At 34.5% G+C, this 13,281-nt stretch overlaps 1 protein-coding gene across 2 annotated transcripts in view; it reads left to right on the top strand.

Annotated features, from left to right (window-relative positions):
• The window catches only part of LOC150095574 (uncharacterized), a 148,531-nt gene extending 138,048 nt beyond the window's left edge, over window positions 1-10,483 (top strand). For both annotated transcript variants that reach the window (XM_090410180.1, XM_090410179.1), the window contains exons 8-9: window positions 870-984; window positions 9,724-10,483. In XM_090410180.1, coding sequence (XP_090266306.1) covers window positions 870-984; window positions 9,724-9,879 — 271 coding nt within the window. In that variant the 3' untranslated portion in view covers window positions 9,880-10,483. The remainder of the gene's footprint in view (window positions 1-869; window positions 985-9,723) is intronic.
• Window positions 10,484-13,281: the final 2,798 nt, after the last annotated feature.

Here is a 13,281-nt window from a genome sequence, read left to right as displayed (position 1 = left end):
TTTGTCGATAAAGATGAAGTCTACTAAAAAGATGGTCAATTATTATTTTTAGTTCCTAATGCAAACTACCCTGGATGAATGGCATTAATTTTGTTGATAAATTCCTGTAATTCTCTTTTTGAACTTTGTCATACCGCAAAAGTTTCATCAAAAAATCTGTGGTATGGAATGAATGTTATAGGAGAATACATTAAAGTTGCCTTTCTACTACTAGTTTGAGTGCTCTTATTCCATATATATATATATATATATATTTAACTTACTCTTCTTCATAGTAATCTGACTTATTCTGTTGTTTATATGCAATTATCTTTTATACCAAATACAGACACAGATTTTTCTACCAAAGGACACTGTCACTACTAACAAGAGCTATAGGAAGAAACTCCATTTCAAAAATTATTAATACACAAAAAAAGTATGTTAAAACATCTAACAATCTATTTCTATGAATCGAAGCATCACACTCCATGAAAGACTTTGCCAATTTTCAGAAATGTTGAAGTTTTTCAGTTATGAAAGGCGAAGTGGGTGTGGGATGAGGAAAATGCTTAATGTTATGCATAACAGTAGTCAAGTACAAGTATTGATTTGTAGACGGTAATTTTCAAAAAAGAAAAAAAAATTAAGTCCTTATTGACGTAGAACAAAGTTTTGCTTATGTAATATCATTTTCTTTTATTTATGATGCTATAAGCTGTTTTTCAAAAAAAAAAAAAAAAAAAGTAATTACATTATTTCTTGAGACCTGTTACTAAAAGAAAAAGAGTAGGTGAGAGTTGGATAAAATATAAAATATTAATTTATATATTTGTACAATACAAATAAATTTTAGAATAAAGGAAGTTTGATTATGTTTTCCCTTTCAGTTTTGTATCTATTTCAATGGGACTCTGTGCATGTAATTCTGCAGGTCATCTCAGTAATCATGCAGACGTTGCACCAAACCATGCAGGAATAACATTTGCCATTTCTAATACTTTGGTAAGGCACCTTTTCTTTTCTGTTTAAAGAGTATTTTAAGATAAGCAAAGTTGTTTTATTGACAAACTTTCCACAAAACTTATTAACTAATAGTGGAGGGGGTGGTATTTCTAGGAAAAAATGTATTTGGTAAGTTATTTAAATCTAGCTGTTTAATATTTGAGTAATTCCTTAAGTCAGTGTTACTACTAGCATACATTGTGTGCTAGATGGCAGTTTACGTAACTTTGTTCATTTAGCATGAAAATTCCTTTTCTACTTTATAAGATGATTTATGATTGATCTCATAATAGCAGCTAATTATTAAAATTACTTGCTGTTAAGTTTCTTAAACAATTTTTAATTTTTCATGGTAATGATATATCAAGTTCAAGTATTTACATAAAATGAAATGTAAACTGTATCACTTAAACAATCACATGACAAACTGAATATGCACACACATATTTTTATAACAAATACTCTTTCTTTATGTAGATCAGTGTTTACTCAAGTGTATATGTGCACAATTTAAATTGAGTGAAAGCATGCAAGAGAGTGAAATTATTAATTAACAGTTTACAACTACAAACATAGACCTGTTCATGTTATTATTATTATTACATAACACCTCCAAGGAGTTCAAAAACTTATCAAGGGAGGGAACCTACTTCACAACTCTCTGCCAGCTACAAAGAACCACCAACGTCATCTACTGCTCATCACCACTAGTATTTTCACAGCCAATCACAAACATCCATGCCCACAGTACGATTTGAACCCTCACCCTTTTGGCTGGAGAACAGATAGTGAAACTTTCATTCACTAACCACTCGGCCAACCAAGTCTGATGATTTTGTACATGATTATACTGAAAATTATATTTGATTAATTATTCATTTTTGATATAATTTCCAAATCCAGCTGGACTATTTTAAGATATGGGTTCTTTATATTGAATTGAACACTAGGATCTGAAATCAGTAATAGTATTTTCTAAAGTTGGTTAAAAGGATAACAGAAGAATCACCAAAATACTGTTCTCTCTCTCTCTCTCTGTCCTCCTCTCTCTTTTGTACCATTTGTATGCCTAATAAAGAAACTTGAGCATGAATAAGTAATTCCTATCTTTCATGCTTGTATATTTTATGAAATATTTTCATATTAAGTTAGTCCTCACAATTTAGTGTCCATTGTCTAATACAGAATAATTCCTGACAAGGATTTGCATTGCTTATCAGAGTAGGGCCAAAGTTTAGCAAGCAAATTTTGTCTAGTAAAAATCATCTCTCTCTCTCTCTCTCTCTCAGTTTTCTTACACTTCTCCATAAGAAAACTATTATATAGAGCTTAAGTCTTTTTTATAAAGACTCCTATATTTGGAGGAGATGGTCCCAGCAATTTCTGGCTTGTGAAATCTAATATAGTATACATACTTATTCCAACAAATAGCTGCTGATCTGTCAGTTTGGCCTGAAGTATGATAAACCATAGGCACAGGGATTTTGATAAATGCCAAGATATGTCAAAGGGGAAAGTTTGTCCTTTAAAAAGGACAAACTTCCCCCTTTCACTTATAAAAAGAAGGAAAGTTTATTAATTGGGCAGAAAGCCATGCTGAGCCCAATTTAAGTAATTTGGAAATTCATTCAGAGACATTTTTGACATATGGGATGGTGATACGGTAGACAATGGAGAAACCCATAACTGTTAATGACTTAGTGAAGTCATTAGACAAGAAAGCCTTTGGATAAATGCATTTCTTGTGTTAGTAGCCTTAATAGAGCACATTGAGCAAACCCAATAAGTTTTAATGGTGTCTGATTTTTGAGTAGGATGGTGGTGTGGCTGAACATGGATAAAGTAGAATGTGAGTTTCTTTCTAAAGACCAAAAACTGTAGGCTTCTATCTGACTGTTGAAGAATAAACAGATCTAGGAAGGAAATGTATTGATCCTTTCAGTTTTGAAAGTAAATTGTGTGTGAGGATGTCTTGAAGTTCAGATAAGGAACTTTACCATGCTATAAAAATGCAATCTACATATCTGTATTACTAAGATCTCAGATGGATGTTACAGAGCAGTTGCTCTTAAAACTTTCCCACAAGGGTAGAGGAAAGAGGACAACCATGGCAGTAACCTCTGCTAGTAAAATTTGGTCTGACAAGTGAAATAGCCTGAGTGGATGAGAAAAATCAGATACAAGTAATATCTATAGAGAATGTCCTGGCAGAGTATCTGTAATATCCGTTATCCGTTAGAACATTTATGGAGAGGAACACATTATCAAGACTGATTAAGTGTTCATTTGGACCAAGACAAAGATATGAGATTTTTTCCTTCAAAATGGAAACTGTTTTTGATAAAGGATGTAAAGTTGCCTAAGAAGAATGTTAATAAATTAGAAAGATGTTTCATGATTTTGTAATAAGGTGAACCTGTGCAGTTGAATATAGGTTGGGACACCAAACATCTGCTTTATGGATTTTTGGGAAAGCATACAATCTAAGAGGGTGGCCACAATAAGGTTGTAAGATTCTTAAAAGGCCTGAACAAACTCAGTGGTGACACCATTGCGTTTGTTTAGTCTGACTGCCGATGGATCATTAGAAAGAGGTTGATAATTGGTGTAATGACATAGCATGGAAGTAAGTTTTCAATATTATTATTTTTTTTGTCTTGAATGACAGTTGCCTTTCCCTTAACCCAATTTGCGACTAAAAAAAATTGTATTTCTCTTTATAGACAGCAACACTTGTAAGTTCTAAGAGGACTAGACTATAAACTCTATAAACATGTGGCTAGCATGTTCTTGTTGTTGAGTCTTTTTTTCTTACCTATGCTTTGTTTAATTTTGAATTCATACTAAAGCCACTTGGACAAAACTTTTATGCAGTTAAATTTAACATGTTCATTATGTTAATTTTTATTTAAATGCCTACTTACATTTCAACAGTGCAACTTGTAGAGATGTGGCCACAATAAGGAGAGAAAGATGTGTGTACAGACATCTTTCTCTCCTTTCATTTTAGTTTCATTTGGATGAAGTTCTCAGGGAAGAATAAACAATGTAAGGAATGAGTTTTCGAGATCGTTGCAATTCTTGAGAGTTCCAACATAAAGACTACATGACTAATTCTAAAATAAAATTCATTATTTCTATTCTCTGCTAGTTTGCATAATTTTTAATATTTATTTATACTTCAAGCAAGTTTGTTGATATAATTTAAAAGACCTTTACTATATCAAAGCTGGATACGGAATGAGTGGTTGAAAAATAGTTGAGAAAAGAATGCATGATAGCTTATGTACTTAGCTGGAATTTTCATATTTCAAAACATAATGTGCATCATATCCAAGCTTTGTGCGCAAGATTCTTGACGAACGATGAAACCAGACCTTAATGCAAGATGAAACTCTAGTTTTTATTGTTGAGTAGGTGTGTGTGTGGCATTTTCTGACTAAACCATATATGGCATTGCTGTTTTTCTGCCAAAATATGAGGGTAGTCTGAAAAGCTCTCGGCCTAACAATGAACAAACAAATTTATAATTTCAAAATTATTTTTATTTTTCAATATAATCTCCCTTAAGACTAATACATTTATTCCAGTGCCATTATCCCATTCCTGTAGTGGCTCTCAGTAAGATCTGCAAAATACCTCTCTACATTCGAAGAAAAATGCTGACCAGTGAAGAAGAGTTTTAGTTTTGGCAAGAGATAGAAGTCAGAGGGAGCCAAATCTGGGGAATAGGATGGATGTTCCAACAATTCATAGTGCAGATCCCTTAATTTTTGTGGACAGGTGTTATCCAGATGAAAGATGATTTTTTTTTTCTTCTGCAAACTGGGTCTTGTCTCACAAATTTTTTCCTCTAGTCTGGTTAAAAGATCGGAATAATATTCCCCGGTTATTGTTTTACCCTTTTTAAGCTAATTAATAAATAAAATGCCTTTAGCATTCCAAAACACCGATGCATGACCTTTCCTGCTGATGGAACTGACTTTGTCTTCTTTGGCACTGAACAACAGGCTTCTGTCCACTGTTTTGACTGCTGTGTGGATTCTGGTGTGTAATGGTGAATCCAAGTCTCATCCATAGTAATAAATCGATGCACAAAATCAGTTTTATTCTTGTTAAAACGTTCCAAGCACTGTTCAGAGATTTTCATGCGAGTGCGTTGTTGATCCTCTGTGAGTAAGCATGGCGCCCATCTTGCACAAAGCTTTTTCATATGCAATTCTTTATGCAAAATTTATCCTACACGTTCTTTTGAAATGCCTATAGTCTCAGCAATTTAACGCACTTTGACTCACCAGTCATCCAATACCATGTCGTGCACTTGATCAATGATTTCTGGTGTTGTTACACTTTTTGGACGTCCTTCACGTGGATCATCTTCAAGGCTGGTACGGCCACGTTTAAACTCATCAGCCCATTTTTTAATTGTCGAAAATGAAGAAGAAGAGTGACCATAAACTTTTATGAACTTCGAATTAATTTCTTTTGGCATTAAACCTTCTTTTACCAAAGAATTTTATAACCACACGATACTGAATTTCATCCATTTCAAGGGACAGACAACACTTTTACTTCAGACAGCTGTATAAAACAAACTATTTAATAGAATGACTTGCAATTTCACATGGATGCTTATGATAGATGTACCAACTTAGAAAAAAAAAAATCTCTTGTCGAAAACGAAGAAGAATGCCCATAAACTTTTATGAACTTCGAATGAATTTTTTTTGGCGTTAAACCTTCTTTTACCAAAGAATTTTATAATGGCACAATACTCAATTTTATCCATTTCAATTCTTGATCAATCTACGGTCGAGGCCGAGAACTTTTCAGACCACACTTGTATATCATTCAGTCTTTTAATAAGGACAATAAGCCAAGTTAAACCCTTTTCAGGCTTTTTAGTAATTGCAATTTACATAAAATTTCAGAGTTTGATTATGATATGAAAAATATGCAACTTCAAAGACTATCCTATCCTTCTTTATGTAATGCTTAAACATAGCAGTTTTTCAGAGTAAAATATGTCCATTACATGATGGAACAGACCTTAAAGAATACTGACTGAGAGTTACCATGCCACCAAACATGCAGATGTTGGCAGTATGAATATCTTCCTTGTGCATATATGTAGTGATTTGTTTATGCAATGATTAATAAATTTTTAGCATAAATAAATAATCCTTTCATTTCTTGGAGAGAGGAAAAAAAAACATGAAATGCAATACTTTACAGTAACTACAGTATGTTTCATGACACGACTGTAACATTCCATACTGTGATAGCTTTATTGGCTGAGTTCTTGATAACACCAATGTTCTCTAAGAGAGACATCCTTTTATTGTTGTAATATCACTGAGTTCAAAATGTTTAAAATATGTTTTAACTTATGCATTCAGTACCCTGTGTGGTGACCAGGGTTAAAGAATAGTCCCAATGTAGCCCATGCATGTCGTAAAAGGCGACTAAAATGGGTACCTATTACCCAGGGGTATAGCCGGGTTCCTTCTTCCCTGTCCTGTAAAAACTCATTTGTTAAGAAAGTCAAAAGGAAAATTAGCCAGATGGACTTCGCAGGACAACAGAAAAAGGATTATGAATGTTGGTTTGGAAGCTGGAATGTCTTGAGCCTGAACAGACCAGGAACATTGAAGAGAGTGTGTGAGGAACTACAGAGATATAGAGTGCAGATAACAGCATTACAGGAGGTGAGATAGAAAGGAAGTGGCATATTCGATACCAGAACACATACTATTTTTTTTACAGTGGAGGAGATCAAAAAGCCTTTGGCACTGCATTTTTGGTTAATAAAAAATGGAAACACTTGGTTCTTGATTTTAGACCAGTTAATGAACGACTTTGTGTACTGAGAATAAAGTTTAAGATATTCAATATTTCACTTATATGTGCACACGCACCAACTGAGGACTCTTGTGAAGAAGACAAGATGAATTTCTATGAATTATTAGAGAAGATACATGATCAGGCACCGAAAAATTATGTAAAAATGGTTCTAGGAGACATGAATGCCAAAATAGGAAAGGAAGAGACCTTCCGACCAACAATTGGAAGAGAGAGTGCACACGAAGGAACTAATGAAAATGACATGAGACTGCTTGATTTTGCCAGTAGCAAAAATATGATACAACCTGTTTTCCACATAAAAAAAAAAGTACATAAAGTTACCTGGAGATCGGCAGATGGAATAACGGAAAATCAGATAGATCATGTGATGATTGATAGACGACATGTGACAGATATCACATATGACGTAAGAAGTTTTAGAGGAGCAGATTGTGATACGGATCATTACTTGTTAAGAATTAAATATAAACAAATGATAAAAATTAATAAAGTAGGTAGAGGAAAGAGAACACCAAGATATGACATCCAAAAATTAAAAGATGGAAAAATCAGACAAAAATATATTGAAAGATTGAGAGAAGAAATAAATGAAGAAAATGAGGATGAACATATAAATAATATGACTATAGATAAAAAATGGGAAGAGATCAAGAATAAAATTACTAAAGTGGCTGAAGAAGTCCTGGGATTCAGAAACAATGATAAAAGAAATGAATGGTATGATTTGGAATGTAGAAAATGTGTTGAAGACAGAAATACAGCTCGTCTAAAGATGCTAGGAAGAAAAACTCGAACAAATGAGAATGAATATAGAGAAAAACGAAAACAAGCCAAAAAGATGTGTAGAAGAAAGAAACGCGAATGGGAAAAGGCAAGGCTAAATGAAATTGAGATTTTGAAGAATACAGGACAAATTAAGAAAATGTATAATAAGATAAAGGAAATTAAAGGCGGATTTCAACCCAGAACAACTTTCTGCAGAGACCACGAAGGAAACTTGCTCAGTGGAAAGGAGGACATTTTGAGAAGGTGGGCAGAATATTTTGAAGATCTCCTTCAGGACAAAACAAGCTTGGAAAATAACGTTCCAGAAGAAGACGAGTTTAACGAACCCTTGGCAAGTATGGGAAAAACTGAGACAGAGGAAGCACCAGAATTAAACGAGGTGGAATTAGCTCTAAAGTGAATGAAAAATAAAGCACCTGGTGAAGATGGAATACCAGTTGAGCTATTAAAATACAGTGGGCAATCACTATTAATCAAAAGTTATAATAAGTGCTTGTCAGAGGTATGGGAAACTGAATCTTTGCCTACTGAATGGGACACTGCTATTATCATTCCTATACATAAGAAAAATGACAAGTCTCTGTGCCAAAATTATAGAAGAATATCACTGTTAGCAGTAATTTACAAAATATTTGCAAGGGTACTGGCAACTAGATTGGAACCCTTTATAGAAAAACACTGGGCGACTATCATACCAATGTGGCTTTAGGTATGATAGATCAACAACAGACTAAATTTTTACAATATGAACTATAATGGAGAAATGCTACGAGTCCAATACCAATCTGCACCATTTCTTTGTGGACTTTAAACAAGCCTATGATAACATCAATAGAGATAAGCTATTTAAAGTCATGAAGGAATTCCAAATTCCACCTAAACTGATAAGATTAGTTAAAATGACACTCAGAAATACCATGGGTAGAGTGCAAATACAGGGCAAACTCACACCTCAGTTCAGGATTACCAAAGGATTACGACAAGGAGATCAACTATCAACAATGCTTTTCAACCTATGCCTTGAAAGGGTAATACGAAATGTAATTATAAACAGGGACGGAACTATTATGAATAGAAATCTACAGCTTTTGGCTTTTGCAGATGTATAGACTGTATGTGGACTATTGCAAGGACTGAAAGAAGCCTTAGAGAAGGTTATAGACAAATGAGAGAGGAGGTAAGGAAAATGGGACTACAAACAAACAAACGAAACTAAAACTAAATACTTAATTGTTGCCAGAGATAAACAAAAATTGGGAAACAGCCAAAGTTTCACAGTAGATGAAGAAACCTTTGAATGAGTCCAGCAGTTCAAATATTTGGGTTCAGTAATAACAGAAAGTAATGATGTCAGTTGAAATTACCTATAGAATAGCTGCTGCAAATAGAACTTATTATGTTATTCAGCCACTATTAAAATCTAATTTGATTTCGATAAAAAGTAAAATCCAGCTATATAAAGTAATCCTCAAATCTGTGCTTTTGTACAGCTGCGAAACATGGACAATGATCCAGAGAGATCAAAACCGATTACAAATATGGGAACGAAAGGTATTAAGAAAGATCTTTGGCCCAATTAATGAGAATGGACATTGGAGAGTGAGGAATAACAAAGAAATAATGGAGAAATTCAATGAAGTGGATATTATTACTGAAATAAAGGTGAGAAGACTGAGATGGCTAGGACATGTTCAGCGAATGGGGGATGATAGAGCCATAAAAAAGGTCTTCATGTCTGGACCAGGTGGATCTAGGCCCAAAGGATGACCAAAAAGGAGATGGCTTAACGATGTGGAGGATGATTTAAAGAAAATGAGAGCCAATAAACTGGAGAAATAAGCATGTATGAGATCATATATCCAGAATATGATAATTAATTGCTTATTCTGTGTTAAATAAATGGTTATCGTGCAGAATTTCTGTTGGAATTTGAACTCTAAATATATGTTTGTTACATGAACTGAAAATCTGCTCATTTTATTTTTTAATTCTACTTCATGATTACAAATATTTATTCATGTTTGTATAAATTCATATTTATAGATAATTAATTTTTATTACTATTTTTTTTTTTTTTTTCTTCTTTAGGCTACTGTACCTGGAATTTTATGTGGACCTCTGACAGCAGAATTAGTTACCCAGTCCCATGGTCGCTGGTTTCCAGTGTTTGTTTTAGCTGCTGGTGTTAACTTGGCTGGAGCTGTAATATATGCAAGCCAAAGCTCTGCAAGCCAAGCCTTATGATTGAAAAAACATTTTTGATTGGACTCATAATACTAAAAACTATTCCTGCACTGAAATGGTGCAGTCATGAAGCTAGTACTAAGGTGGCACTACAGAACAAAAAGTCATAATTGTACAAAACCTAACAATGGAGGTAATAGTGTACAGAATAGTTTTTACAAAGAGACTATTTTTTACACTGTTTCTGGTATAGGGAAAAGAAACTGGCCAAGCTTTCCTATTACTGCATTAACAACAAACCCGCTGCATACAGACCGTGCAACTGTTTGCACTTGTGATTGTTATTTATCAGTATGGCAGAAAGGTTAATTTGGCACCCATCATAATTATTCTTCAGTTCCATATTGCATGTTTCACTTACAGAAGCTGTCATTTTATTTGGTGAAAGATTGAAGAAGCATGAACGTAGTCATTTTTAATTATGCAAGCATTTCCTGTGGTTTGCTTATCCAGGACAAATATATACACTACAAAAAAGTGGAGGACCAAAATATTTCTTATTTAACACTTTAAATTGCTGAATCTGACTTTCAGCATAAATATGAACTTTTTTTCCCATGTATATTGAACAGAATTACTGAGCAAATAAAATTGTTTTTTTTGACCATAATTTGAAAGAAATGATTATAACAGAGTTAATATATTAACTTTTTCAGTTATTTACCATTTCAGCTACTTATGCACGATTTTTAGTGAAGATGGTAAATTAAATATGGAAATAGATAACAGAATCGACAAAGCTGGTATGGTGGGAAGTCAATTGAATAAATTCATATGGAATAAGAGAGAAATTAGTCAGAACACTAAATTAGCTGTATACAAGACAGTGTTCAAACCAGTTTTGACTTATGGATCTGAGAGCTGGGTCAGAAGTAAAACACTTGACCAAAGACTAGTGACCGCAGATATGAGAGTCCTGAGAAAGATTAGAGGTGTGAACAGATGGCATCAATGGCAATATCATATTAAAAACGATGATATTAGGAAAGAACTTGACATTATCAGCATCCAGGAATGCGTTAGCAGAGCTAATCTCAGGTGATATGGTCACTTAAACAGAATAGGCAAGGAAAGATTAGCAAAACAAGTGTTCTCTGCCAAATTGGCAGGAAAACGATCCAGAGGAAGACCAAGATATAGGTGAATTGATACGGTATAAAGTGCCTTAGATGATAGAAATATAAGATCTGATAATGTTGGAGTCTTGACAAGTAACAGACTGATTTGAAGGAAAATTGTAGATAGGAAGTTAGTAATGATGTAAATTTTTCATGTAGTACTATCATATCCTGTTAACCCCCTTGAGGATGCATGTCAGGAAATTGATGATGATGAGTTATTTACCAGAAAATCTGATATGGCCACATTGTTATCTGTTCATTATGTTGTGCCTTTCATCTCTAAAACAGCCTGGTGATTGGGTGACAGATAGAGATAAGGAGTGATGTTAGTAGGAGATTGAAAGATAGTGTGGAAGAGCACTACTCTGCTTTAAGATGACTCACTTATGTAAAAAATAAATGAATGGTAAAAATATGTTTGCATGGAAGGGGGTTTGCAAAGTGTAGCTTGAACTACTTAGAGAAGTGAAAGAGCATAATAAGTGGTTGTGTTGATTTGTCATAAATGATTTCTCAGACTGAATAGTTAGCTCGTTACCTAAACATGAGGTTTGGAAAGTGAGCAGTGGTGTGAACAGTATCTGAGATTTGTGGGAAGAAGGAAATTGTATAATAGAGAAGGGTTACTATTGGATGAGAGAATATGATCATTCACAGAAGCAGAATTCTGTAAATGGTATCATTGCTGGAGTAGTCAGAATCTTAAGGGAGAATGTGGATTGTCAGGAGTAGAGAAACATCTACTACAGGAATGACTGTAGAAAGACTAAATTTAAGTGCCTTAGAGAAAGTAAAGAAAATACACTGCTTGGAAAGAAGTCAACAGACATCCCCATGGGCAAGGTGCATCATGCCATGTAATGAGTCACGTGTTTGTAGCCAGTATAAATTGGAGGAACATAATGCTCCCAAGTCACTGCAATTTTGTCCAGGTGAAATCACTGCAAGAAGCTTGAAAGAGGTGTCGTGATAGGAAACCATGTTGCAGACCTAAATGTTTGGCAAATTGGCACATCCCAGGTCAATAATCAGTAATACCATACTGAGATGGAAATGCAGGGAGTCAACTGTAAGTGCTACTGCAGTGGACAACCCAGCACACTCAGCAAACGTTGACTACGAAGGATAATATGTAAAACCTGCTATTTGTCAGTCGACACATTGAATACAAAGTTCTGTCCATCAACTGGAACATGAATCTGCACAAAAACATTCAGAACCGAGGCTCACAACATGGGTTTCCATAGTAGGACCACAATATGCAAGCCCCACAAACCAACATGCAGCATCATCTTCAGCGGTGCAGAGAGCATGGACAGTGGAAGCTTGAAAGCTCTGTTATGGAGCAACCAATCTTGCTGTACCCTCCACTGAGCAGATGGGCAGGTGTGGGTATGGCAGATGCCTGGTGAACATCTTACCAGAGTTCGAAACCCCAGTTATGAAATTTGAAGTTGGAGGTGTGATGGTATGGCCATACCATCACACCTCCAACATTGCAGTGCTTCCTACTTTGTGGCATTTCTATGGAAATTACTATTATCTCTTTCAGCAAGACAGTGTCATAAGGCTGCTGTAACTATGTGACGAGTGGACATGAGCATCAATTACACTTGACTGGCCTCCACAGAGCCCCTGATATCAACCCTATTGAACATCTGTGGAAAACTGGAGTGTTGGTGAGGTTAAGGGATGTCTGTCCAACAGCAGTCCAAGACCTTATTACATGCCTATAGGAAGAATGGTCCAAAATTCCCATTGATCACTTGTGGAAATTATGCTCCATAGGATTGCTGCAGTCATCATAGTGAAAGAAGAGTTAAAAATCAAAAAATTAAAAATACATCTTGTTAAGGTTGGCGTCATGAGTATGATTTCTTTCCAATCATGGTGGATGGCTTTCTGTCTGGTAATCATATCTACCCTGCTGTTTAGATCTCCAACAAGGAACAACTTTTCATTTGTGTAAGATTTGTAGCTGTTTGGTTTGTAAATTTTAATGCAAGAGTTATTATGAATAATAGAGAGTTTAGCACTTATTTAGTAGACTTAAAGCATAAGTTTAGTGTGGCTGAGAGTTGAGTTGGCAGGAATGTGGATAATTTATTATTTTCAGAAAGGAAAATAAAGGGTGAGGAGCACTTAATGAAAATATATTTCATATGTTTTCATTAAGTTAATTAGATAATGCATTGCAATAGTAGGAGATACACTGCAGTAGTTACGAAAGCCAGCCACTATATTGAAATGGATGCTGACAATTCAGGATAAGAATATAATA

This window comes from Typopeltis vanoorti, chromosome 20 (genome assembly GCF_054136105.1).
Source record: "Typopeltis vanoorti isolate ZY-2024b chromosome 20, IOZ_Tvanoo_1.0, whole genome shotgun sequence".
Lineage (NCBI taxonomy): Eukaryota > Metazoa > Arthropoda > Arachnida > Uropygi > Thelyphonidae > Typopeltis > Typopeltis vanoorti.
The sequence above is the reverse complement of the archived record's forward strand: the minus strand, read 5'-3'. Positions and strand labels throughout refer to the sequence as shown.